The sequence below is a fragment of the Thunnus thynnus genome, chromosome 9 (genome assembly GCF_963924715.1).
Source record: "Thunnus thynnus chromosome 9, fThuThy2.1, whole genome shotgun sequence".
NCBI classification, from domain to species: domain Eukaryota; kingdom Metazoa; phylum Chordata; class Actinopteri; order Scombriformes; family Scombridae; genus Thunnus; species Thunnus thynnus.
In genome coordinates, this window is record NC_089525.1 from 27,659,870 (window position 1) to 27,687,025 (window position 27,156).

At 38.1% G+C, this 27,156-nt stretch overlaps 1 protein-coding gene and 1 long non-coding RNA gene across 6 annotated transcripts in view; one reads left to right on the forward strand and one right to left on the reverse strand.

Annotated features, from left to right (window-relative positions):
• The window catches only part of ldb2a (LIM domain binding 2a), a 100,638-nt gene extending 81,958 nt beyond the window's left edge, over positions 1-18,680 (forward strand). For 2 of the 5 annotated variants that reach the window (XM_067599919.1, XM_067599915.1), the window contains 5 exons: positions 1,134-1,217; positions 5,875-5,998; positions 8,127-8,179; positions 8,951-9,100; positions 16,722-18,680. In XM_067599919.1, the coding sequence (XP_067456020.1) occupies positions 1,134-1,217; positions 5,875-5,998; positions 8,127-8,179; positions 8,951-9,100; positions 16,722-16,952 (642 nt within the window). In that variant the 3' untranslated portion in view covers positions 16,953-18,680. Of the gene's footprint in view, positions 1-1,133; positions 1,218-5,874; positions 5,999-8,126; positions 8,181-8,950; positions 9,101-16,721 lie in introns of all 5 variants that reach the window. The other 3 variants (XM_067599917.1, XM_067599918.1, XM_067599916.1) reach the window with 3 other exon arrangements.
• A 7,373-nt stretch (positions 18,681-26,053) lies between these two features.
• LOC137188799 (uncharacterized) lies at positions 26,054-26,881 on the reverse strand. The gene is made up of 3 exons (XR_010929525.1): positions 26,830-26,881; positions 26,501-26,530; positions 26,054-26,344 (listed from the first exon to the last, which is right to left on the reverse strand). It is a non-coding gene; the product is annotated as an uncharacterized lncRNA (long non-coding RNA).
• Positions 26,882-27,156: the final 275 nt, after the last annotated feature.

A 27,156-nucleotide genomic window follows, 5' to 3' on the forward strand; every position in this document is an offset into this window, starting at 1 on the left:
GCATCTTGAATTCTGAATGTGTTTTTCTAGAGTTTGTACTGGGTTGTTTGTCTTCCTCTGGCCTCTTGAACCGAGCGTCTCTGTTGTCCCTGCACCATATGTGCCAGTATTTACTTGTGTTACTTCACAAATTGTTGATACATCGCTGCACCAGCGCTGCCAAGACAAATTCCCGTACAGTATGTTTAGCCTAATTCTACTTGATGAGTAAAGTAATTCAGATGCTGATCCGCTGGCTGCCAATAATGCACACTAGTTCATTTCTCCTGTCATTCACGTTGGTCTGCTGACGGTACAGAAGAACTCCCTCGCTTCCCTCTTGACTTTCTCCACACAGAGATGCGACAGGAGATAGAATTATGCATTTTTCATGAGGCGGTGAATGCAAGTGTGCTCACTGCTTCTCCTCAGTCTGGGCTCTGTTTTGGTCTGTCAATACCTACAGCTTTTTTATGATTTGACTGCTTATTCTTGGAGTGGCAAACAAGCTTGGTGAATAATCATGTGTCTTCATTTTTTTTTTCCAATCAGATTTCGTTCTATAATTGCCATTTTTGTGTGTGTGTGTGTGTTTTTGTTCATTGTGCAGTTTTGATGGTCAGTTTTTAATCTTTTGTGGCAATGATGCAACTGTCAACGAGACTACATCACTTAGTAGCGACGCTTGGAATAAAAGGCTGGGAATTATTGGCTAGTCTTTTAATAACTTAGCATTATTAAATTAATTTTCCCTGCAGCCCAGACCCTACATACTCTATATGCACTCAGCAACATCATCAAATCAAGAAATGGAATGGAAATTGTGTGTAATTTTTAATTGAACAACAATAAGTAATGTTGATTAATTAGTTTGACAATAGTGTTAAAAATGCTTCCATTTACCTTCTTCTTATCCTTAAATGACAACACTGCAGTAACAATGTTAAGCACTTGCATTTATGACTTGAGGGTGTGAATGTGTCGATTGTGCATATCCAATGCACGCCACTTAGCCTAATTGCTTTTAGATCATTAGTTTTAATTAGTCATATTCAGCTAAATGCAAACATAACAATATACATGCACAATACATAACCTATATGTGCATTTGCCCTTAATTTTCATTTTGCTGCTCTTTCATTTCTCTGCTTCAGGCACAAGACCCTCAGGTGCTGGAACAACTGTCCAAAAACATCACTCGCATGGGTTTGACCAACTTCACCCTCAACTACCTCAGGGTAAGGGCTGTGTGTGTGTTTGTGTGTGTGCACGTGCACGTGCGTGTCTGACAATGTCTATGACTGTCATTCTGCTGTTGTGTTTGCTCTGATCTCCTCAGACTTGGTGCACACAGAGAAACAATTCATGTCCAGTTTTAAACGTTATAATTCATATTACTCATATATTCTGACTAAATCTCTTATATTTATGTATATTTATGTTCTTCATGCAGAATATCCATTTTTTGTCATAGTTAATAAGGTCCATGACATGTTTATATAGCATTCTCTACAATAAGTCTGTGATATTTTATTTCAAATATAGATCAGTGTTTGAATATTCAAGTTTCAATGAGTTGCATTTTCAAGATATGCTTTCCTGCTTTCTCATAATCAGTCTTCAGTTTGTTTAAGGTCATATCGTGACTGTATATGTAACTATTTTTCTCTTTTTTATTTTCATTTTTTACTGGAATTGAAAGCTTATGCTGTTATTTATGTGCCAAACACGTTTTATGACTCTTGGGCGTTTGAAACCTGAGTGTATAATTTCAAAAGTGCATGGCATCAAAACAAAAAAATAAGCACTTATTTCTTCTTTACTCTCTCCGTATACATGTTTTTCTACCTGACCGCAGCAATTTAATTTACGGAAATAGGAAGTATAAGCCGGCTGAATACATTAGTGATTATTTCACAGGGTTTTGTTTGTGTTTTTCAACGCCATAGTTGACTGACAGCTACTATTTCCAAATGGGAGAACAAGAGCGAGAGGGAGAGAGACGGGGAGAGAGAAGAATTAATTGGATACAGAAAATTAGCATAACATTAATGAACGCTCCCTGTTGAGACTCATAATTGTGAAATGGCGCGCGAATCGGGGAACGGCACCTCCGCTGCTTATAATAACTGAGAAAAACAGAGAGAGGGAGAGAGAGAGGGAGCAGGGTGGCTGTTTTTGTTTTCCTATAACAATGATTTTCGATACAAAAAGCAACTGTAATGCCACTGAAAGAGAAAGCACATAATTCAAGTATCTGTAATTACACACTAAAGATTTAGCTTCTGTTTTTTCTTTTATTTAGGTGATTCAGATGGTCAGTGCACAGCGAATAAAACAGGGATCATGCCTTGTTTTCAGACAACACACATTTCATGGATGAGGTTAAGTTGTTTGTGTCCAAACAGTCCCAGCTTTGCATTTGAAGAATGGTTCGTTCTATCGAAATGACTCGCATTGCCTCAGTGGTCTAAAACTGAAATATTTCACATAAAACCTTGTGCGTCTGGCAAATTAGGAATTGGCTGACTTTCCCAGAGCACAATGTGGTTTTATTTTAAACACTACAGAAAATATTAATTCTTAACGAGGGATTGGACTTTGTTCTGAGGTTTTCTTTAATTTCAGTAATAATGAAAATATCATAAACTACATTGCAATGCTATTTGGTTTATTGATAAACATGAGAGTTTTCCCAGGTTTGCAGTTTTGAACATTAATATGTAAGAATTATTTCATTGAGATTTTATTTTGTAAAGCAGTGGTTCTGACTTTTTTTGCTTGTGACCCTAATACTACCTCAGTAAAGCATCTAAGTAATAATACCTTAACAAAGCATCCCTTTTTAGTTAGTTTCATGTGGATACTATTTTGAGGCATGAGGAGATAAAACTACATAATATTTGACAAGCAACAAAGCAAACATTACTGAAAAGTGTGTAAAAACAAACATAATTTGTGTAGCAGAGTTTTGATTTTCTTACTTTCACTCCAGTAATCATCTCTGGATCCCTTAGAATCATCTCATGACTCTTTCTGGGGGTCCTGACCTCCAAGTTGGGAACCACTGCTGTGTGGTTACTGTTATCTATCATGTCACACACTTTGCAAATGATATTTTCCCCCACTGTTATCTGAGGTTGTCAAGGTAAAATACACCCTTTCCTCACATTAAACTGGCAATAATGTGTCTCTGGAAAAGGCCTTTCCCAGCATTTATCAGTCCTTCCAAAAAAGACTGACGGTTTCCTGGCTAAGGGGTTACAACCAGCCTTTTTCCTTCTCACTCACACATACACTCTGTCTTTTTTTTTTCCTTTGGAGTATTTAAACCCTTCCATGTATTGGAGCTGCCGGCTTCCTACTATTCAGCCTGAAAATAGCCCTTGTTTTCAGGCTGAGAGCCAGGGCTTGTTGGCTGAGCTGGGGAGGGATATTACTGTGTCAGGAGGGAACTATCAGAGGAGAACACGGGATTAGTCTGCTACAGGGATGTTCACTTTACCTCGAGCTGCGTGGCATCAAAACACTGCCGTCCTAACAGAGGGAATAGAAACAGACATTACTATGTTTATTCAGGGTAATTTGGCGTAAGCAGCTGAGTCTGTGTTTGTTAGAATGGCTAGTTTGAAACCCCTGACTGAACATTCCTTGTTTGAATATCCATCACACTAAAACATTTTTGGAAGGATTCCTGGTGTTGTAAGGTGATTTGTATAAAACCCTCGAAAACTGACAGATACAGTATCCTTCAAAGCGCTGTCATTGTTTTTTTTTTTTCTGTTCTTTTCAGCTCCAAGCTGCCGTACAGTATGGCTGAAGTCAGGATGAGCATGTTGATTAGAATTGACATCAGAAATGTAAGGGTGGTGGGATGTTGAAGGTCAGATGAGATCATTTGAGCATGCAGTGAATGATTAACAATACTGCTTCCTCCAGTAACGACTGTCAAAGTGCCCTTGAGCAACACTAAACTCACACCTACTTCCACTGCAGCAATTTTGACCTTACATCACATTTTGACTGGGAAACTACCCAAAATACAGGCATTGGCCATATGATTTAAATTAGATTGCAGCTACAACAACCGTTTGTTTGTTAGCAAGACTGATGACATTTACTACATGTTTCTAGTATGTTCTTCTTTGTGGGATTGGTAGGGTAATCACTTCAGCAATTCTTAATGCAAAGTGGGTCCAGGAATAAGGCTGTCCTCCCAAGAAAAACGACAGCATCAGTCATTTCAGCAAATGCCTAATAAGGACAGATGTTTAGGTTAAGAGACAAAGACCTCTAACGGCTGTTGTAATTATGAGTCTTGTCTGTCGGGAGCAAAAGAGGAAGTAGCGGGATGTCATTATAGATCCTTGATGGTGGATAGATGGGTCAAGAAAACATCAGACATTGACATGGGAGACCGCTAATCACATCTCCTTTTCAACCCTAACCCAACGTAGTTATTTCAATCAAACCACGACTGTTTCCTAACCCTAACCATGTTGTTTTTGTGCCTAAACCTAACTTAATCATAATCAAACAACAAATGATTTCATCCTGCTGATAGGGGCGTCAGATCAGAAAACGATTACGTGTGTCATTCAGGGAGACGATGACGTATTTTGTTGTTTAATTTTGAAAACTCATCGCTTGGAATAGTAGGTCTGAGTTGATTTGGACTTGTTCTGCTGGGTAGATTTTTCAGCCCAGAAATGTGATATAAGTTTAAAATATCCATTAATGGAATCTAAGTTGTGGCTGATTGTGCAACAACGACAAGAAAATCTATTCTACACAACACCTGATATGTATTTGTGGCTGCTACAAGGTGAGCAAAGGGCTCCAATGTCAGCAAGTCCTCATACTTGAGCAAACTAATGTGGGTTGTTTCTCAGTTCATGCCAAAACAACACATATGATCTTATGTAGACACAACAGCTTGTGCTCATGGTCACAATTGGGGTAAGATCAGTAGTTTCTTACTTGTTACCCTAAAGAAAACCAAGTAGATGATGACATTTCATTACAGTTTTTTAGTTTGCTGAAAACATTAATTGTAGATAAGTATAAGTATAACTGTCAAATTTTTCAAGACAGAAAAAAAGGTTAGGGAAAAAAACAAAACAGTTAAATCCAGTCAGAGGAAAACACAGGGCAGGTTGCCTGGAGTTTGATCCCAAGATTTCTTCCCCTGTGATTGGTCCAGCACTGTAGACAGACCAGTGATTGTCCAATCATCATCCTCAGATGGCACAGACAAGCATCTGGATGGTTGCTGCTGCTGAAGAAGGCGGGCTGACCAGCTTGTAATGTTATCCAGATGTTATCTGGATAAGCTAAGCCTGATGTATTCAAGATGACAGGCTGACCCCTGGTTCCTCTCAGTGCAAATCACCAGAGATTTACAGTTTTCTCCAGACTGACTATTGTACTTGGGGCCTTTTAACTGGAGAATATTGTTGGAGCACAGTGTGGGAACGAGGAACCATTGTGTGTGTTTGTTGGGTGTGTATTCTCGCATGAATGTATGTATCGTACGCATTTTGCTGTGAGTTGTAAACAGCTCAACAAAATGCTGCTCATATTAAAATGTATCCGCCTGCCCATCTTTCTCTCTTTATCTGTCTTTCTTGTGCTTCTCTCTAAAGCACTTGACAATAAACCTGTTTTTTAAAGGTACTTTATTAATAGTGTCCATAAAAACTAGATTTACTGCACAATTAATCACTTAAAGTCACTCTGTGGGTGATTAATTGAGCAGCAAACACAGCCTTTTTATGGGCATTGTTTGCTTTAGCTTGATAAGAGCCGCAGCAGTCAACAATACACCGTTCTCTCATCAAATGTTGAATAAATCTACCTTAACTGAACGTGTGGTTTGTCCTGTTGTGTCTGCAGTTGTGTGTCATCCTGGAGCCAATGCAGGAGCTCATGTCAAGGCACAAGACCTACAACCTCAGCCCCCGCGACTGTCTCAAGACATGCCTATTCCAAAAATGGCAGAGAATGGTAGCCCCACCAGGTAACTACCTACTATGTACTGCTAAAACATGTCTTTACTGTTCAAAAGTCGGTTGAAAGCAACAGGTGTGGATAGCTTTTTTCAGTAAAACACAGAATTCAGACAAATATGGGACATGGACCAATGTGAAAATATGTGTTTTGGGTTTTATTCAGCAAAGATTTTTATGAAATCTTTATACATCTGCTTTGCCTAACAGTCCAGAGAGTTCTTGTCCCAAACAGTGTCAAATCCAAACTGGATAAATGCAACAGAAAATCATTTAAATTTTATAAAATGTTGTGGATCCAATCTTAAGTGTTAATGTTTCCTTTACAGAGGTTTTAAGTGACTTGCTTTCCTTTAAAAAACAGCTTTGATTCACTTTTAATTCTGTGCCGTCACTCACTTTGTAGGAATATGAATATTTTTTCTCAAGACGGTGTTTTTATTGCATCATTTATGTTTCCAAATTTGCCATTATATGTCCTAATCCCTTAAATATGTTTTGCCTGTCAGGTATGTGAAATTAATCAGAATTCAGGGCTGCCTCTTGAATCTCAACCTCGCCCATCTTAACGGGCCTCTCAGCTTTCTATGATTGATGTTTTAAGGGTGGTTTTTGAAAAGTACCAGGCTTAAATTGGCTGTGCTGTCTTAAGCTGGGGAGAAGTAAGCCGAGTTTTTTTGGACACATTGTAGTGGCTGCAAATTACAGCAATGCTTAGCGAGGCGTGACGAGATGTCTTTAAAAACCAACACCAGTCAAAAAGCCTTTGACTCAGACCTGTGTAACTTTAATTAAGAGTGCGGGGTGTCATCAAACTAGTAGATCCTGCTCCCCGGCCAGCAGCTCCCAGGCGTCGACAACGTTATTCAAAGAAAAGAAAAAACAGAGAAGAAAAAAAAAACATGGAAAGCATTTTATGAATATAAAGTTGTTGGAAAAAGGACTCTGGTATTGATGGTTAATTGTGCACAATGGAAAGAGAACACAGCTTGATATTAAATGCTTTCTGGGTGATGCAGTTGTCATATATATAGCATTATGTTTGATTGATAATAAACAGCTTTATGTGGGATATTGTTTAATTTAAAATGCAGTCTGTGTTATTCAATATAGTTAATTAGGGAGCTCTGGTTTTGAGTCCATAAGTTGGTTAAGTTTTTAAATATTAAGTACAGCAAGTCTGATGTGTCCTTCATGTCAGTCTTCCTCACTTAAGACTGTTTTTCAGGGTCATTTCATGTCATCTATCTATATTTTGACATGCAGTTTGTCTGAACTTTGCAGTTTAGCTTGAATTGTGGTTTTCCTTATTGGTGGCGTGTTATTCCCCTTTTTCCTGCAATTCTTCTCCAGCCTGGAAACTGGTTGGGATTTAGCCAGGAAGGAAGCCACAGGCACATTTATGCTCTGATAAGTCCTTTTGGTGGAAATGGAAGTGATTTTAGTGCGTCACCGGCACAGCATCGAAGGAAACCAGTCGGATAACAGAAATGATTGTCTCTGACAATAGGCCCGGTTTTTGCACACACGTCTGTCAAAGTCAGGAATCAAAAGAGGAAAGATACTGATTTCCCTTATTTTCTTGCCTCTGATTTATAGTTTCAGTTTTGTTTGTATCATGAGTTGCTGGTTGTTGTAACAGAATATGAAAGCATCTCCCTTGGTGTGATTAGTAAGAACCTCGAAAAATGTATTTCATTTTCAAACATCTGTTTGAAGATCACAGCAGTGTTTTCTTGTCTCTCTTGAGATTAAAAGGAATAATGTTTTCTAACAAATGTTGGCAGAATTTGCAAAATCGTGTATTCATAAATTATGCACTACATAAATTATTTTGTAAATACTAGAAACACCAAGATCTCTATTTAACCTGTGTCAGTACTTCATATCTTTTTAATAATAATGTTTTCACTTGTGGTTTAATTGCACCGTCAGGAATTATGTATAGCTCATAATTGGAAAAACATCTTTCATTAAAGCATAAGTTTCCCAATGGTATAAAGTAGCATCTGTTTGGCTTTGAATGTTCACTTTTTTCCCTCACTTTTCTGTTTCTCTGGTCTCATTCTGTCTTAAGTGCTTTTAAGAAATTATTCAACCACCTGAGTAAAATAAAACTAATTTTGGCTCCGGTTTCAGCTGGACACCCACAGAACTTCAAAACGGAAATATTTCCCACAAATCACAAAAAAGGTATCTTTTCTCTTACGATGTCAATTTTCTGTAGTCTGACAGAAAAGCAGCATTCTAGTTGCTCGATGGAATGCCATGAAATACATTTTTGTGTGTTTTTAATGGATGCTCAACTGCATGTTACAAAATATTGCTAATACCTTTCATAAATAACAAACACAGGTTACATGTGCCAGTTAAATGTGTGTTCTCAAGCACCGGCTAACACATAGTGATTAAAACAGTAACACAACCAATCTCATCTATGGTGATGCATCAAATGTGCAACAATGGGTACGGTATAAAATCATATTCAGTAAGACAAACACAAATGTGCTTTCTGCCTCAGCAGAGCAGTTTTAATCTGGCTCATGCTATTGAGGAACATTGCAATCGGTGCAGCGCCGAAATCATTAACAAATTTACATTACGTTGAGCATCAGGGTCCATTGTAGAGCATTTATGCAAATGATACAGGGGTTCTTTCTTACTAGTGCATGTCTTGGGAGATGTTAATTCTTGTGTGGTTTCACCTCTGAAGAAAACAAAGCATGGATCATTGTAGGCTAGTCACTCTCGTCTGTGTAACGTGTGCTTTCGTTTACATGTGTTCTTTTTGCATGCATGCATGTTTACAAATATTTTGTACAATTTTTGTCTGCACGCCTCTGCATCTGTCTGAGCCTGTACTATATGACCTCAAACAGACGCACACCCACAGCACACAGCCCCACACCTTGTCTCCGTCTGTATGCATTATGTTCTTGGCATTGCCTCTGTTTCTCTTTGCTGGTCGCGCCAAAGCTGAGCCTGCCCGACAGACAACCACGAAGAGGAGGAAACGGAAGAACTCAGCCAGCAGCGCCAACAGCAGCGTGGGCACCACCGCCAGCAAGAAACGCAGCCCCGCCACCAACTTCAGCCTCTCCAGTCAGGTACCTGTAAGCATCAGCTCCACTCGGTTTGCTTCCTCTTTTCTTTTTTTCTCTCTAATTCCACATGCATGTTTGCAGGGTTACAAACAGGCACGAGAAATTCCTAATGGTATTGCAGCTATTAGGTTTAATTTATTTGCCCGAATGAGGGAAAAAAAACACCATGAGAGGAGGGTAGAAAGGAAACTCAAACCTGTGCGGTGAGACAAAGAATCCCAGAGGGACTTGTATGAAAACATCTCGCCAAAAGACAAAAGGGAAAATACATCAAATTTCATAAAGAGTGACACAAACGACATTAAAAATCATCAAAGCAGAAAATAGTACAAGAACAACTAAATTTATAAATAACAAGTAAAGTAAGTAAATAAATAAAAGGCTTCCTCTGCAGCTTTGCTGCAGGTAGTATAGTATCACTTACTGGCAATATAACTACTTCCATAATTTTCTACCAGTTTCTCTCTGAGCATACTACATGCACTTCAGAATATGTATGTTTAAAAAGACCCAGTTGACCTCGTTGCTCAACCAAGTGGTCGTAGCCTCAAGGTTTTAAAAAATATATATGTTTGAATCTCAGCACCAAATAGAAAAAAATGGAATGGGGAAAGTCACACTCTGCCCTCTCTCAGCCACCATCCTTGAAAATGCCCATGAGCAAGGCATTGAACTCAAAACTGCCCAGAGGAGCAGTAGCTTGTACTCTGCAGCTCTGCATGTTGTAGAAACATATTAAACAGGGCGCTGCTGTTAAAGAGATTCTCAGCTGACTTTTCCTGGATAAATAAGGGTTAAGATTAAAAAAACAAACAAAGAAATCAAATACTGAAAGAGCTTCATATGTCCAGTAGTTCATACTGCAGCCACTTTTGTAACATTTAGTAATTGAGTGTTAGTGTCTGTCTTGGGGCAAGAGCAGAGGGGGCTTACAAGAGGGTTTCTGTTTTCAGTAACATTTGCAGTTAAAGTGAGTGATCAGTAAACTCTTAACTGCTCCTGTAATACTGCTCTGTGGCCTGCAGAAGAAACTGGACATGATGAGAAGCTGAAACGATCAGTCAGTTCATCTATGATTCAATCAACGGAAAAATAATCAGCAACTATTTTGGTAATTGATTTATCATTCAAGTAATTTTTTAAGCAAAAATACCAAACATTCCCAAATCACGTTTCTAAATTGTGAGGTTTGTTGGTTTTCTTTGTCTTGCGTGATAATACAAAACAAGCAGTTTGATGGCAATTGATGACAAAAAAGGTTTGACCTGTATTGAATTTTTGAGGCAGATATCAACATCCATATTTGAGAATATTACCAAAATTTTCCCTTTTTTGTTGTTACAGAAACACTTATTTGAAATTCATGCACAAAGACCCGATATGTAACAGTAAACTTTACAGTAGCTGTAAATATAAGATGATAATAGTATATTTTGAACAATAACTGTAAACTAAATCTATATAAATAACACTTATTAATACAACACATATAATAACAATATTTAAAACATGAATTAAGATAAAATAAGGACATTTGCCAAAATGTACTATAAAAAACTAATATCTTTGATGAGCCAATATTGGGTGATAGTGTGGACATGTCAATATTTTATTCTGGCATCTACAATAAAGATATTTTTTGTATATTTTGTGTGCATTTCTACTGTAAATTTCACTCAGCAGATGCAGTATATGACCAAAGAAATTACTTTTATCTAATGTTATCCTAAGAATTTAAAGCTGGTTGTGGTAAAAGAATTCCCTAAAACTGTATTTAGATCAATGTCAGACAATTAAACTCTACAGTTATTAGTTTAAGATTAGCTTTTTATGACTGAATGTTCTATCACATCTATTCAATTGTAGAGTAAATCTTGAACACAGTACATTATTGCCTTTAAATGAGGAAACCTTCCATGAACTACATTGCCTTATACCAGCAGAGGACAAATCATAATCCTACATTAAACAACCCAATAACCAATAATCGTAACAATCGAAAGATTAACCCAGACAAGAAAACTTTTTGGAAAATCTAGTCTTATGATTCTCCTCACTGTGTTTCGGGGCATGAATGCATGATTTTGCCACATGTCTCCATAACAGGCCACTTGACACGGTTAGAGGTTAAACAGCCTCTTAAACAGCTGAGTATTACACCACATGCCTGGCACTCCCCTCGAGAATTTGATGCTGTTGCTGTTGTCTGCAGAGGCTCTACCTATTACATACACTGCTCATTAGAAACATACTGTTTTATATTTACACTGCTGCATCTAATTTGCTATTCTGTACCCATGCTGGTGCAGCACTCCAGTGTTTTTGAACATCATTCCAGTACAGCTTAAGTGTGCAGATACCAATACTGAAATTTGTCTATGTTAAAATTTAGCTGGTTGGCATTAATCTGTTCATCTTGTACATAAGACACAACACAGTAGGCAAAATATAGGTACACTATAGAACTTGTATCAACTCAATAAATCCTGTTTGGTTGAATAATTTTAGTACTGGGTTGACTGGTTGTCCTGTTTCTCTAATATTCCACCAGACTGATGTAGTTCAGGCCAGAAAACTTCACTTTGGTGGCTTCTCTCTCCTACACACACACATGCCATACTGTCCCTCTTTTTTGTGGACCACAGTTAGCTGTCTCGTCATCTTTTGAGATTTGTTGCCCTCACTGTCTTCCTTTCCCTTTCACACATATAGACATCACACACACACATATACACACAGCGTGCGCAATTGTTTTCTCTCTAGAAGGCAGTTTGGCTCTGTGCCAGCTCTCATTATCACCGATATCTGTATACACCCTCCACCCCCAGCCCCTTCCTCCTTCACATGCACACACTGTACTCCATCAATACCCCCCCCCCTCTCCCCCTCCACCACCCTCCCACACACACACACACACCAATACACACACACACACACACACACACCACCCGCACCACTCATGCCTTGCATTCACACACCTCTTAAAGACTGGCAGCGTGGCTGGTAACATGCTGGTTACATATGTTGCGCGCCTGCTGTCTTTGTCTGAGAAGTTGTTCGTTTGTGGCTGAGCATAAGCCTACGTGAGCCCAATGACAATAAGGAGTGGACCCTCGCAAAGGGAAGGGGGGGTTACCAGTCACTGGAGGAGAGGAGGTGCAGGGGAAGAAAGGTGGGGAGAGTGGCGGGGGGGAGGGGGGGGGAGGGGGGAGGGTGTTAGTGCACTCATAGAATGAGCAACACTGACCTCTAGTGGACTAAATTTAGAGTTGAAAATATGTTGATCCTTTTACCAAGGCAGGCCTCTAGTCGCAGGTTTTGCAAAATTATTGCTCATTTTCATGCTGAAAGTCAGTGTCAGTCTATGTATTTGTAGTACAAGACATACAGTACTGTGGACTAAACCCTTAATTAACTGTCCATCCACTGTATACAAACAGTAGCCCTTACTCTGAAAATAATTTAAAAAAATAATATTACAAGGTTCCATATGGAACAAGGAAATTGCAGTTGAACACCAGCTAAAAAACAACATCTGTCATGTGACACTAGCATTGAGAGCATGACTCAAATGATCTTAATTCACTATTGATAGGCACAAACAAGAAAGTCTTTATGAAAGAATTTATGTTTGATACTTTTCATTCAATATTTTTTTGACTGATCCTATTAGTATTCACTATGAATCCAAAGCCTGATATGTCTTCTTCCTTTGTGCCAAAGAGCCACACTGTTGCACTGGGTGACATGCTCCGTCATTACCATAAACATCATGTCATTCCCACATACACCACTCTGCTGGAAATACTCACTAAAGCAACAAATGTGTATTAATCCGCTGCTGAAAATAGTCCCCAACAAATGCACTAATTACTCCTGTTTGAGTGGCATTTACTAATACAGGGAAGTTGAAAAGTATTGAAAGATGGACAAATGCTTTGTTAGTTTTGTTTTTTTCATGGTATTTGATGGTACAAGAGAAATATAGAATATCAAGTGTGTTATCCTTAAGTTTTTTGTTTTGTTGTTTTTTTAAATTTTATTTCATATTTTGATTGTGAAATCAAAAAACAAACATACGCATGTCTGCCATTTTCTAACTCTGAATGCACAACTTTCTTGAGAGGGGCTTCAGTTATAAGGTCAGGTCAGTAAACTTACAAAAATATTTTTTGTCCAACCTCCAGACCTCCTTGTCATCATGGTTCAGCCATGTCTTCTTTAGATTCCCACTTGTTGTCTTGGAGGCCTGAGGAGGAAATATGTCATACTTGCTGCTAATCTCTGTATAAATATGCTAATGACACTGCTGAGTGAATGAAGAGAAGCCTCGATGGTTAGCTAGCACGAACGCTAACTCTTAACGAGATGAGTAGACGAGTAGACAGTATTAATTAGCTCACAATTAGCGCTCCCCAGTCCCAGACTAGCCACCAGCTGTTATCGTCGGAGGGATTTTTTTTTTTTTTTTGGCCCAAAATTGGCCAAAGGTAGGTTGACAGGCCCCCTCACAGGAACAGATGGTGAATGCAAGGCTTGTTGGCAATCGGCACGTTTTTAGCTAATGACTTAATTAGCTATGCAAATTGACAAATCAGTGTGGATATTGTCATTTAGTTGAAAAGCTCACCTAAATTAATTAGCCTGATTAAGGCATAGTGGGGTGTAGAAGTGGTCGCTAGGGGGGGTTTTGGGGATGGCTTGGATAAATAAACTGCTTCTCCCCATTGTTGCTCTTCACTAAAGTGTGTGTGTGTGTGTGTTTTGAGTTGGGGGGTGGAGGGGGGATTGAGTGTGCGAAGTTGTCTTGTTTGTTTGTATGTTTACATGAATGCTCACTGGATATGATCAAGTATGTTTGTTCCGAGCATGCGTGTTTATCTACATGGGATATGTGTGACCAGTTGTGGTGTTGTGTGTATGGTTGGTTGTAGACAATACATAGGGTTAATCTGAGTATGCATTCGAGTGCTTTTGTTTGTGTTTGTGTTCAGGTGTATGATTGTGTGTTAGGGTGTGATTGTACAGTAAGCTTATCTGGGGTTGTGTGTTTGTGTGTGTTGCAGAGGAGATGGCTGAGGAGAGCGAGCTCTCCCAAGCCAGCCAGCGTTGACACACATGGCCAGTGAAGCGTGCGCTCCATTTAACTGTACAGCTTCTTCCCAGGTTACGGTGGGTGGCGCTGGGCTTGCCAGCAGGGAGATGCTTAGCCAGTCAAAGGAAGATGTGATTTAAAGACTCATAACCCACAAAGAAATGCGGCCATGATTCAGACCTTATTGATCAGTGTTTGAATCCACAAATTACATTCCAGTGATTATTTGTCCACAGAATCAGATTCACTTCATTCACCGAGGGCAGAGGAATTATTATTATTAGGATTCAAGATTATCAGGATTCCTTCACATCACAAGAGTCACAGATAGCAGTGGATAATTGATAAATCTCCCTCCTTCCCTTCCTTGACCCGCTGTGAGAGGGCCATCTCTGTGAAATATGTCTTACATGATGAGTATTGATTGGGGCGGGTACAGAGCGCTGGGGGAATCCGCTTTCTGTACGGGAAGGTTTCATTTGCACAGAGTGCTTCGAGAGGGGTCGACCGTACGGATAGGTTCACTGGATACACCAGCGTCTTACCTAAACACACACACACACAGACAGACACACTCCAACTGTTATTCCATCGCAAGCAGGGGGTCTGTGTTGAAGCAGGAAGATGCGCACCTCCCATCGTAGGGGGTTTGGGTTCTCCTCATACAGCACAAACAAACACAAGCACAAATAGATCATCAACTATAACAAAATCAGCTGCTTGTTAATGTTTGTCTTTATGACCTTGTAGTAGTTTTGGCCCCCCTCTTTAAAAAGCAATCGATTAAATTCAAATCCTTTTGCTAAGGATGAAAATTCACGAGACGGACAACATGCACATTCATTAATTTGAAGTATTGCAAACATAATAAGATCTTTTTGGATGGGTGTGTGTACACTTGATATACAGATGGTGCTTTGGTCTGAGAATTAGATGAAACAGATATGCATTAATTTCTTCTCTGGTGATTTCTCACTCAGTTTAGCATATTCATTTTGAATCACCCCCAGGCTGTAAATGGATGGTCCTGCACAAAACCAAAAATATGTCACGGTTGCCTGTGTGAAGAATGAATTATTTTTGTATACTAGTTAGAGACAGCTTTAAAAATACATAAAACTAGTACAAACAAAAAAAAAAATGGGTTAATAAAGAAAGAAGCAAGAAAAATAAGGGGAAAATATGAATAACAGACAGTTTTCAAAAATATTTCTGGTATGTAACTTTTTTATTACCTACAGTATATTTGTACCTATCTACAGATTCATACACTGATATGTAGCAGGGTAAGCAATAGGACAAAAGTATATACTTACTTAATTTAAAATATTTTTAAAAATATTAAAAGTACATTTAAGTCAAGTCAAGTACATTTTATTTTTATAGCTGAATATCACAAATCACAAATTTGCCTCAGGTAGCTTTTCAGTCTATACAGCAATGCAACATCCTCTGTCCTTAGACCCTCTATTCCAATAGGGAAAAACTCCTTTAACAGGGAAAAAATGGTAGAAACTTCAGGAAGAGCGACAGAGGAGGGATCCCTCTCCCAGGACTGATAGACATGCAATAGACGTTGTGTGTACAGAATAGAATAAGACAGACAAATTACAGAGATACAGCATGGAAAACAGGATGACGATTATTATTATTAAAGATTTTTAATATATATGAAGAATGTGATCAAGAGGACACTGAGCAACTTCTAGGTGGTGCCAAAAACAATAGGACCTGAGTCATGCGACCTCCATCACCATGGAGACCTGGGAAGAGGACAGACTACACATAGACACAGGGGAGACTCACATCACACCATTCAGAGCAGGAGAGACAAGAAACCACACACACAGGGGAGAAAGAAAGATAAGGTCATCATTCACACAGGAGAGGGAGAAAAATGAGGTGAGGCTGAATCTCCTGCAGGACAAGGAACCGGATCCAAAACCTCTGGAAATGGTACAGACAGCCAGGGGAAGCAAAGTGGTCCCTAAATGGGCGATGGTCCCGCTTTTACATCCAGGCAGAGAAAATAGTTGCTGTTACTTGACCATAGACATTTATTTTTGACCTTGGGAACACATATCTTTTTTAAATATTGTAAATACGAGGTCCCCTTTCTTAGGTATTCCTGGATCTTTAGACAGTGTCAAGCAGCCTTTTTCAGTGAATGCTGTCATCACTGATGTTATTGATATTGCTTACTTAAGAGTATATACACACTTAGAAAGAACACATTTCGTGCGTGGAAAAAAACACTAAAAGCCCCACTGGATAAACAAAAAATGCATCATGGTCAAGTCAAAAACCAGGCTGCTGTTGTACATGAGTTCACTGCCAACATTCAAATAGCAAGTATGTACCACGAGGTGTGCCTCTAAGTGACATAAATATGAGTGTAACAAATAAGGATGCACAGCTAGAACATGACCTTTTAAAAGTACAAGAACATTTGTATTTCTCTTTGTTCTTGGTTTGTGAATTTGTTCTCCTTGTCCCTCTCTCTCTCTCTCTCTCTCTCTCTATCTCTCTCTCCAGGACGTGATGGTGGTAGGCGAGCCGACCCTAATGGGTGGCGAGTTCGGAGACGAGGATGAGCGCCTGATCACTCGTCTGGAGAACACACAGTATGATGCCACCAACGGCCTGGATGACGAGGACGACTTCAATAGCTCCCCAGCTTTGGGCAACAACGCCCCCTGGAGCAGCAAACCCGCCGCCGCCCAGGACAGCAAGCCTGAGAGCACAGCACCCCAGCCCTCACAGTAAAACAAAAGAAGAAGAAAACAGCAGATCCTTGACTCCATGTGGACTGGACTTTTTAACCTCTCCCCATTCCCCTGAGGGCAGTGCTTCTATGCCTCATAACATTGTACTGAATCAGAACCCCTGTCTGCAAACTAACCGCTTGTCCAGCCAAAATATGTCTGTCCTGGATATTTTCTTCTTCTCTGAATCACTGTAACATCTAGCAGAACACTGAGAACTGGCAGCATTGCACAGCAATATCCACATGTCAGAAACAACAAATGCATACAAGGCGTATGCAGTGATAATGTAAAAATAGCAAGGCGTGGGCATTTTTTTCAAGAATACAGTGGAAAATTGGGGATCAAATTCTCCTCCCTGGACCCCCAGATACAAACCTCTCATCTGGTGGAATACGACAGCTGTGATTGGTTGACCTGCAGGTCACAAGTCACCATGCTGACAGTAGGAGAAATTAAGAAGAAAACAACAAACAAAAAAATAGCAAGCTCAACGTGAAGAAGGCAAGGTGTTTTTAACAGCCAACAGAGCCAATGGAAGCATCTAACAACATTGGAGACAAATGAAACATTGTTTGAGGCAATTGCATTTTTATTGGAAATTCAGTCGGCTGTTGGGTTGTTTCTGCTGTTGCTGTTTATTTCTATTTCCAATTCAGAGGAAATAAAAGTTCTCTACCGCCATGGACTCCTTTCAAACAAGGGAAAAATCGTGTCCTTGGACTGTTTTTCCACATTACTGCGATCGTCACAGATTGTGATTTCATGCAAACCAGTTTGATTGTGTTCGTAGTCTATTGGTATTTTTCTTCTCTCAGAATCCTTTGCAAACACGTTGTAATTTTGCCAATCAGTATGTGAACTTTGCCGACACGCGTTGATGCATCAATGTTGATTTTTTTCCCTCCCTCGACAAAAATTTGACTTCTTTCCCTTTAACGACCTATTCCCAAACTGATACTAAAGCCTTTTCCTGCATGATTTTATAGGATTTTTATTTTCTTTGATATATGTACTTTTTAAAAACGCATCAGTCTGATTTTCCTTTTGGGTTCATCAGTTTGGGAACACTGTTACAAGGTTTGTAGCTCTGTAAATAGAGGTGGAATCTATTTTGTCCACTGTAAATCAGCCACTGAAACCAGTTTGGATATGGCAGCTGTTTTGTTTTGTACAGGAGGTTCAGATTTCTGTTGGGTGGTTTGGATGGATGCTGGTTTGCCTCTGTCAGAAACCAAACTCTAATGTTCCTCATCCTCTCTACTGTAGCTAGTGCAGAACCAAAGCCACAAAGTTAACAGACACAGTCACTTAATCATATTTCTTGTATATTCTGTGACATACTGTAGGAAGAGACAAATTTTACATTTTAAAGACGCACAGATAAAATCCCATCCACCCCACAGAAATGGTTTGCGATCCCTGTATATTTGTGTTCACAATTGTTCTTTAATCTTTAATTGAATTGATAACTATCCCTGATCTCTTTTGTTGGACTTTTGGTTTGAAAATGGGCAAGAAGACAACAATGGATGTCTTTATACAATTGGATCTTATGGGTATTTATTTGTGCATTTGTAAGGAAGCTAACACATTTCTAAATATGTTTGAGCCTAGTATTATTAGACACCATTTGTACATTATATAGCAGAGGTGTTCAGTGTCATATCTGATGTCTGGTATGTATGCTTTACCATTATGTGTGCCAATAAACCGTGCTTACAAAGGAGTCAAATTTGGTTTGGAAATGCCTCACGGTTGCATGTTTTCTCTCACCTATTAGCTTTGAGCAGTTTGATATTAAAAAGATGACAAAATAATCTCACCGCAAGGTCCACTTAGCATCTTTTTAAGTCATATCACACAACCTTTCTTAACAGATGACAACTGTTCAAACTCCATCTGTTGAGGAAGACTGTGATAAGATGGAAATCTCCAGAACAGCTGCTAAGTGGACCTCATGTTGAGATTAAAACAATCAATTTGAAAAATCTTTTTGGGATCTTTTGAACAGATGTCAGAGAGATCTGGTGGTTAGTATTACTTACACTGTAGGAAACTACATTTCTCATATCAATTCTCATCTAGCTAATTTTGGTTCTTTAAGGCAGTTCAAGGACTGATTTGTTTGTCCTGGATGAAGTTATCTGACATTGCCAAATAAGTTTTCACATTCAAGGAATTTTGCTTGGTGAAGTGGTGCATAACAATCAAAAAATTGAAGGTAAGAGAAAAATTATGTATCGATACAAAGTGATAAAAATACAACAACCACAAAAAACAGGTAGTATAAATATATAAATAAAATTTTAAGAATAAGTTTAAAAATATATGTTCTATGTCAAGAGAGTTGTAGAGTTTAAAAAATATAATGTACACAAAAGTGACTTGGAATGTGCAAATGTTCACAGTATAAACAATAGGCTATGTGTAATGTGCAAGTGTAATAATACAAAGAATACAAAATAACTGCATTAATGTAACGTGCCATGTTAGATGTGATGAGTTCACAGATGTGATATAAGATTATGGATTTCACATTAATCCTGGGCCTTGTTGATGAGGCTGGCTGCAGTCGGGAAGAAACTGTTCTTGTGGCATGAGGTTTTGGTGAAGATAGACCTCAGCCTCTTGGGGAGTGTTCGAAAAAGTTTATGTCCAGGGTGGGAATGGTCGGTCACAATCTTTCCTGCTCGCCTCAGTGTCCTGGAGGCGTGCAGGTCCTGGAGGGATGGCAGGTTGCAGGCAGTCACCCTCTCAGCAGAGCGAATAATACACTGCAGTCTGCCCTTGTCCTTGGCAGCGGCAGCAGTGTACCAGATGGTAATGAGAGAGGTGGGGATGGACTTGATGGCAGTGTATAAGTACATCATCATTGGCTTTGGCAGGTTGAACTTCTTCAGCTAGCGCAGGAAGTACATCTTCTGCTGAGCCTTCTTGATGAGGGAGCTTATATTCTGCTTCCACTTAAGGTCCTGGGTGATGATGGCTCCCAGGGAGCAGAAGGACTCCACAGTGTCGACTGGAGAGTCACACAGGGTGATAGGGGCAGGTGGGGCTGGACTATTTCTGAAGTCCACAAACATCTCCACTGTCTTCAGAGCGTTGAGCGCCAAGTTGTTTTGGCCACATCAGGACACCTGATGGTCAATTGGCAGACTCACCCCCACCAGAGATGAGCGCAATGAAGATGGTGTCATCTGCAAACTTCATGAGCTTGACTGACTGGTGACTGGAGGTGCAGCTGTTTGTATACAGGGAGAAGTCAAAAACGTGTTTTCCCAGCTTCACATGCTGCTTCCTGGCAGACAGTAAGCCAGTGATGCACCTGCAGGGGGAAATAGACGCATGCAGCTGAGAGAGCTTTTCCTGTAGCAGAACTGGGATAACTGTGGTAAAGGCAGAGCTCAAGTCCACAAATAGGCTCCTGGTGTAAGTTCCTGCAGAGTCCAGGTGTTGCACTGTAAAAAAAAAAAAAAAAGAAAAAAAAAAGTAAAACAATGTAAATGCCATAAAAACACAGTAAATTATTTTTATTAAAATATTCACCATAAAATAAAGGCTGCAATCTGTAAATTAATATAATAAAATATTATAGTTTTTTTTAACAGGATTATTCAATTACTTAAGGGTTTTGAATGTTAAATTACATTAAATTACATTGAATTCTATGTAAAAATTACTACATGTAAAATTAAGGCAACTTTTTTTTTACAGCAAAACTTTAAATTTAATGTAAAAAAAATGTTAAAAAAATAAATAAATAAAAAAAATAAAAAGAAAAGTAGAAAAATGGTAAAAAGTCTGGCAGCAAAAGTTGCCAAACACTTACCATCAAATAATGGTTAAAAAAAAAAAAAAAAAAAAAAAAAAAAAAACCCCTTTTGTTATTCTACAGAGATTTTTTTTTTTTTTTTTTTTGTTAAAATACAAATATTTACTTTAGACATTATCTGCATTTTTATAGTCCCACTGTTGTAAAAGAAGAATAAAAAAAATATAAAATATTGCTAGAATGTTAAACAAATGTATAAATCTGCACAAAAAAATGAAAAACATTGAAGAAATACCTTAAAATTACTTAATTTAAATAAAGGCTTGTTTTACACAGTATTCTTTTGTAAATTCAAAGAATTATCCAATTTATCCTTAAGACTGCCCCATCAAAGCACATATTTCTAGATGTAAAACACAAAAAGATTATGTAAAATTATATTCAAATTATCCTCCTTTAACACCCATTAATGGTATCTTGAGAGCTTTAGGCTTTAATTGTATGTGATTGTCTCATCTATTTAATGTAAATTCCTGTTAAATGGTTGGTTTTATACAAAAAATAGGATCATGCGAAAATGGCTTACAAAAACATAATTTTAATAATCATTACCTAATATAAACATTATTTGAAAGTAATTACAAGCAACTATCCAATATATCAACAGACTTTTCCAATTAATGTATGAGACTTACTGTATATAAACAGTATTTTACAGTAATTACAAGTAACTATCCAATATACTGACACTCTTCTTCAGAGGGATGTATTTTATATATTGTGTGTACTCTGCCATCATTCTTCAGAACCTTCCACTTATAGGCTATTTCAGGCTAAAGAGAGCTATTGTATTTAGGTCTTGATGCACAGCATATTGGTGTTGGGGCTACATATCAAAATCAAATGGTCACAAAATGTATGTTTGTTGTATCCTATGTTCCATCCTGGCTGTTGAGACTGAAATATCTCTTAATGATTGACATTGATAATTATGTCCCTTGCCTCTTTGTTATTATGTAGACATGAATAAATCATAGATGTTGGTATAGTGGTCTGCCAACTCCTAGCAGTAGAGTAGGACTTGTATTTAGCTTAGCAGTTATTTGAAGAGGGGTTAATAGCAGTGCTGAGACAGGTAGGACCAACCATGCCTGTTTAAGCACTGTAGGAGCCAGGCTGAACATGAACTCTCACTGCATGGCCTCAGCCACTCCACAGTTCAACAAGACAACCCACAAGCAAGGGCTCTTCTAAGTATAGTTGGATCAATCAATGCAATAATTGTTACAGATTGTATACAGTTGATATACCTTCAAAAAATATGTATTCGTGCAGTTAAAGCCCAACTGTGGGACTTTTGTCTCCCCCTTCTGGCAATGAGAGTAATTAGAAAAACATGGTTGACACTTGCTTACATAGGCTCCGCCGCAGACTACTCTGTTGCTACTGTTGTGGCTGTACAATGGTGGATACATTTTGCAACCCCTGCAAAATGAGTCATTTCACTATCAGAATTTGATCCATTTGGTCCAAACATTTGAAAGTCTAGAAGAGCGGCACAATTAAATGATTTTGTCCCCATTCAAGTCAGCCAAGAATGTATTTTGTCATATGGAAAGGAAGGAAAAAAGAAGGTAAAAAACAGTCCGTGGAATTACATTAGAATGAAATTACAAACTTTAGACCATCTATTCAAATTAGGAAAAAACTCCCAAAAAACTCCCCTTTAATGGGGGGAAAAGGGAGAAACCTCTTTCTGTAAAGTATACTCTGTATCCCACATAAATAATACTATTTAGGAAACAAAAAAATATTGTATGTCAAAGATTTCCAATTGCATTATTGAAAAAGATCAATTTCTGAAAAACAAGTTGGGTGGGTGGAGGGTTCATCTGTATCATATTTATGGATATTTGCAATTCAATTCAAAACAAACAAACAAACAGAAACATTAAACATTAACAAATCATTGTCGCTAAGCTGTTTGTTACCATGGAAATATATAATTTTTGTTCATTTTAATTTAGAAATGAAGAGGTATTTTTCATTTCTCATTTCATTTCACATCAAGACTTGTGTAAGCAATGTCGCACTGCTTGTGTGGTCATATCGCTTGGCTGGAACTCATTGAAATTTGCTTTTCAACCTGTCACAAAACATCTTAAGATTTATGATTGCATGTGAAATGGTCAAGAGCTTAAAAACAGAATTGTGAAAGGATGAAAAGTTTAACAATATTGAGTGAGACAAATTAATCAGAAAATTAAAAGACCAAAATATGACTCATAACAATGTGACATTATCATGTTATCATGTAACCCTCATATTATGGTCCAGAAAGTAATTTTAAAAGTTACCATATACTTAAATTAAATTCTCATTTAATATTTACCGATACCCCCCACCCCCCAAAAAAGTTTTGGGGGGTGGGGGGTGGGGGTGCTTAACCTATTGATTATATATATATAATTAGTGCAATTACAAATATACTGAAATACACTTTTGTACACTTGACTGTATGATTTTGAGACACCATTAAGTTATAATTAAGTCCCCATCCACTTTAAATATTTTTTTCTTCTCGTTCCTTCACTTAGATGTTTGAGTTCCACTGTGCAGACTTTGACCTTCTGGTGTTATAGGATAAAACATGCAGTTGCACTTTAAAGGAAATGAAATGACTCAGACTGTGCAATTAATTACATTATTGCAATTGAAAATTGAGCATTTTTACAATGCAGTGGACTGATTTAGCCTGGGACTGTGCAATCTACTGTGCATGACATTTGAGGTTACTGTATATATGGTGCATTGATTGAGAGATTGAGAAAAGACCTTGGTTGAAGCAGTCTATTCTATGTACAGTATATAGTACAGTATCTTCTAATCTTTATAGTATACTGCTTTCATACAAGAAAACACTGTCCACATTGTTTTACAGTATTTATTTCAAAAATTTAATTGTTATTTTTTGTTTTCTTAGATGTTCCTGGAGCTGTCTCACCACCATCCACTATTACTGTTCATTTTGTCCAGTACTGTAGCTCCCTCAATTTGTTTTGTGCATTGCATTGTGGGAGAATATTATCCATCAATAGCACACACAAAAATCAATCAAAAGTCAATTTTGTCACTTTTCCATTATGAACACACTAAACACTTAAACCTGCTATATGCTGAATGAGTGATCCAACTGTGGTGAATGATGAATGAGCAGAATACGCTGAATGAAACTTAGTGACTCTTTTGTCCTCTCTACTGCTGTGTTTTTTAGATATATATTGTATAGTCTGAATATAAGTTCATATCTCTATTGCCAGTGGATTGGAAATGTGTTTTACTTCTTTAGGGGAGATGTCAATCAAAGACAGTCTATACAGGCCCACACACTCCTAAGTAGAGGTCTAATCAAGCAAAATAGGCAAAAAGACGTCTGTGGGTCTATCTTTAGGGGCCTTTAAACTGGGAGAAGCAGAAAAATTAAAAAAAATATTGTTATGACTTGGCCTAGGAGAAACCCTGGCACAACAGGAAAATGACACTCCCTCTCCCCAGCTCCCAAGAAACAGCAGCAACAAGGGATTTTACAGCCTTTAAATGTTTATTTTATAGTTGTGGTTTCAGGATGAGTTAAGGGCAAAACAACAAACAAAAGGGAACTAAAGCTAATCAACCTAAAATTACCTATTTAAACATAAAGAAACAAAAATACAAATCACTGACATAACTCCTAACTTAACAGAAACCGGAGGAAAGATATTAAAACAAAAATGCTATCCACCCCTACAGAAACTGGGCTGTTAAATATATTTGCAAAGTTATTTACAATACTGTACACAGTGGGACAGAGAAGCAGAACAACAACAGCAACAACAATAACAATAGATACATGACTAGCAACAACAAACAGCAGCAACAGCAGGAGAAGGACATCCCCATGTCAGCGCGGTCCATGGGGTTTCCTGCGAATGAGAAAGCACAAAGAACTCTGGGGAAGGAGTCAAGTTAGTAACATGCATTAATGGTAAATGAATACATACATATGGAGAGGAGGAGAGAGGAGCTCAGTGCATCAGTGGAAGTCCCCCAGCAGTCTAGGCCTATAGCAGCATAACTAAGGGCTGGTCCAAGGCGAGCTTGGTCGGTCCTAACTATAAGCTTTATCAAAAAGGAAACTTTTAAGCCTACTCTTAAACGTAGAGAGGGTGTCTGCCCCCCCAGACCGAATCTGGAAGATGGTTCCACAAGAGAGGAGCTTGAGAGCTGCCTCCCATTCTTCTTTTGGAGACTGTAGGAACCACCAGTAAGCCTGCATTCTGGGAGCGTAGTGTTCTAGTGGGGTAATAGGGCATAGAACCAACAGCAAGCATGTCAAAAGTAGTTACAAAAAATGACCAGCAGGTGTCGCACTGTGTGAACCTTCTCATCGATAGGTTTGTACACTCAATGTCTCCAAAAATAAATAGAAATGTGGATATGTTGACAGCAAGACAAAAAACAAGCATCTATAGATAGGTATTTATGTAATGACTAATCTACACAGACAGTGCGCATCATATGAAGCATCAACTATTGTGCAGTAAATCTGTTTGGGACATCTCATCCAGGTAGCATCAGTTAGAATCAAGCTCTCACTGGACAGTAGCCTCCATTAGCTGTGATCATGTGCAGTCACTCGATAACTGGCAAAACACACTCAATGTAACTCTGCAGACTGGTTAGAGATTCATCCTACCTGATAGGAAGGGACTGCTTTAAGGTTATTATGGAGATAGTCGAATAATTTCCGCGCACTAATAACATTGTCATCATACATTTGAATATTATATTGAGATAGACTTGAAAAAGTCCAAACCTATCCTTGAATCTACTTAAATTTCAAGTTTGTTTCCCATACAATATGTTATGTCAACATTGTACTGATAGTTATTGACATTTCTGTGAGTGCACTGAGAAGTTACGTTGGTAGTCTTGAAGAACTCAGAGACCCCTCGCACTGATACACCAGATGGCTACGAAGGGCCAGAGTGCATCTCATGTTCATGAGCATTTTGTTCCTAGACTGAAAATGAAAAAGTAATAATTATTACACAAATAATTATACATCACACAGACATCAAGCACAAAACAGTGTAACAGTTCCACCAATGTAATTTCCAAAAAAGAATACAGTTATGATGGTTCTATTTTTTTTTTTTAAACAACCATAGTTGCCCAAGCCAGTATTTGAGAATTATGTATATGAAAATGTTAGCGGTCATGTTTCCAGACTTGCCAGGGTTGTAAAAGTATTATAAAGTGCTATGCAGTGTTTTGGCATCTGAATAGTCTCAAAACGCAATGATCTATCCCTCCCTCAAACTGGACTTCTTGTATCATATTTCATCATCTCACTGCTACCTGAAGCAACATGCCAACACTAATACAGACCATTTTTGGTCTGAACAGGGTTCAAACAGATTTTCAGTCTGGTAATAGCTCAGTACATAAAAAGCACTGATTCTACATATTCTTGAATAATTCAATACAAATATACCACTTCTGATGCAGAGAAAACCAAATTTAAAACATACCTCTGATTGCTGTACAAAGGGCAATGTCACTCAGACAATTTGATCCTGTGGGAACAGATTTAACAAAAAATATGAAATAATTCGTGTTACAGTCCTAATTGCTAATTATTCCAGTTAACAAGGACTTCACAATGAAATGCTTAAGTGACTTTTTAAATACAAAATGTAACTATTTATCTATCTGACTTATAAATACAATACCTGCTTTCATGTGAGTCAGGTGATTTAGTCCTAGATGTGCACAAAACACATGAATATGAACTTTTGATTAGTTTACAAAATAACAGTCAAGTAAAAAGGTCAAATGTAACATGGGCAGGGTGAAGTAGAGCTACAATGTTAAATTGATAAATTTAATTTTATATAATTGTTTGAAATCCCTCACCAATAAAAAAGTTTCAAGTTAAAGGCCAGTATCCACTCCAGATGAGGCAACCAGTTACTGGAGCAGTAGTGTGGGGGAACTGTCGGGTACATGGCTAATAAAATTGAACATTCAAGCACCAACAGTATTTCAGCATACATCATACCGAGATTTCTTTGAAGCTCAAGGAACCTCAGCGCTCATGTTCCACTTCAGCCTAAGAGGAAAGATAAATGACAACAGATGTTAACTTGAAATATATTAAGGACTTAGCATACAAACATACAGTATGTTCAATAGTAACACAGTTCAGTATTCACTGGTTGAGTCAAGCTATTTATATCCAAAACCAAACTATTTAGCATAATTTTTCCCGGTTAAAAAAACTCAGTTTTGACTATTTCAGTATCAAATATATCAAATTTTAAGATCAAAGGAGGAAAGTAGTTCTAGGATTGTTTTATCTGAATAGTTTTTAGAGGCTGTGAAAAAG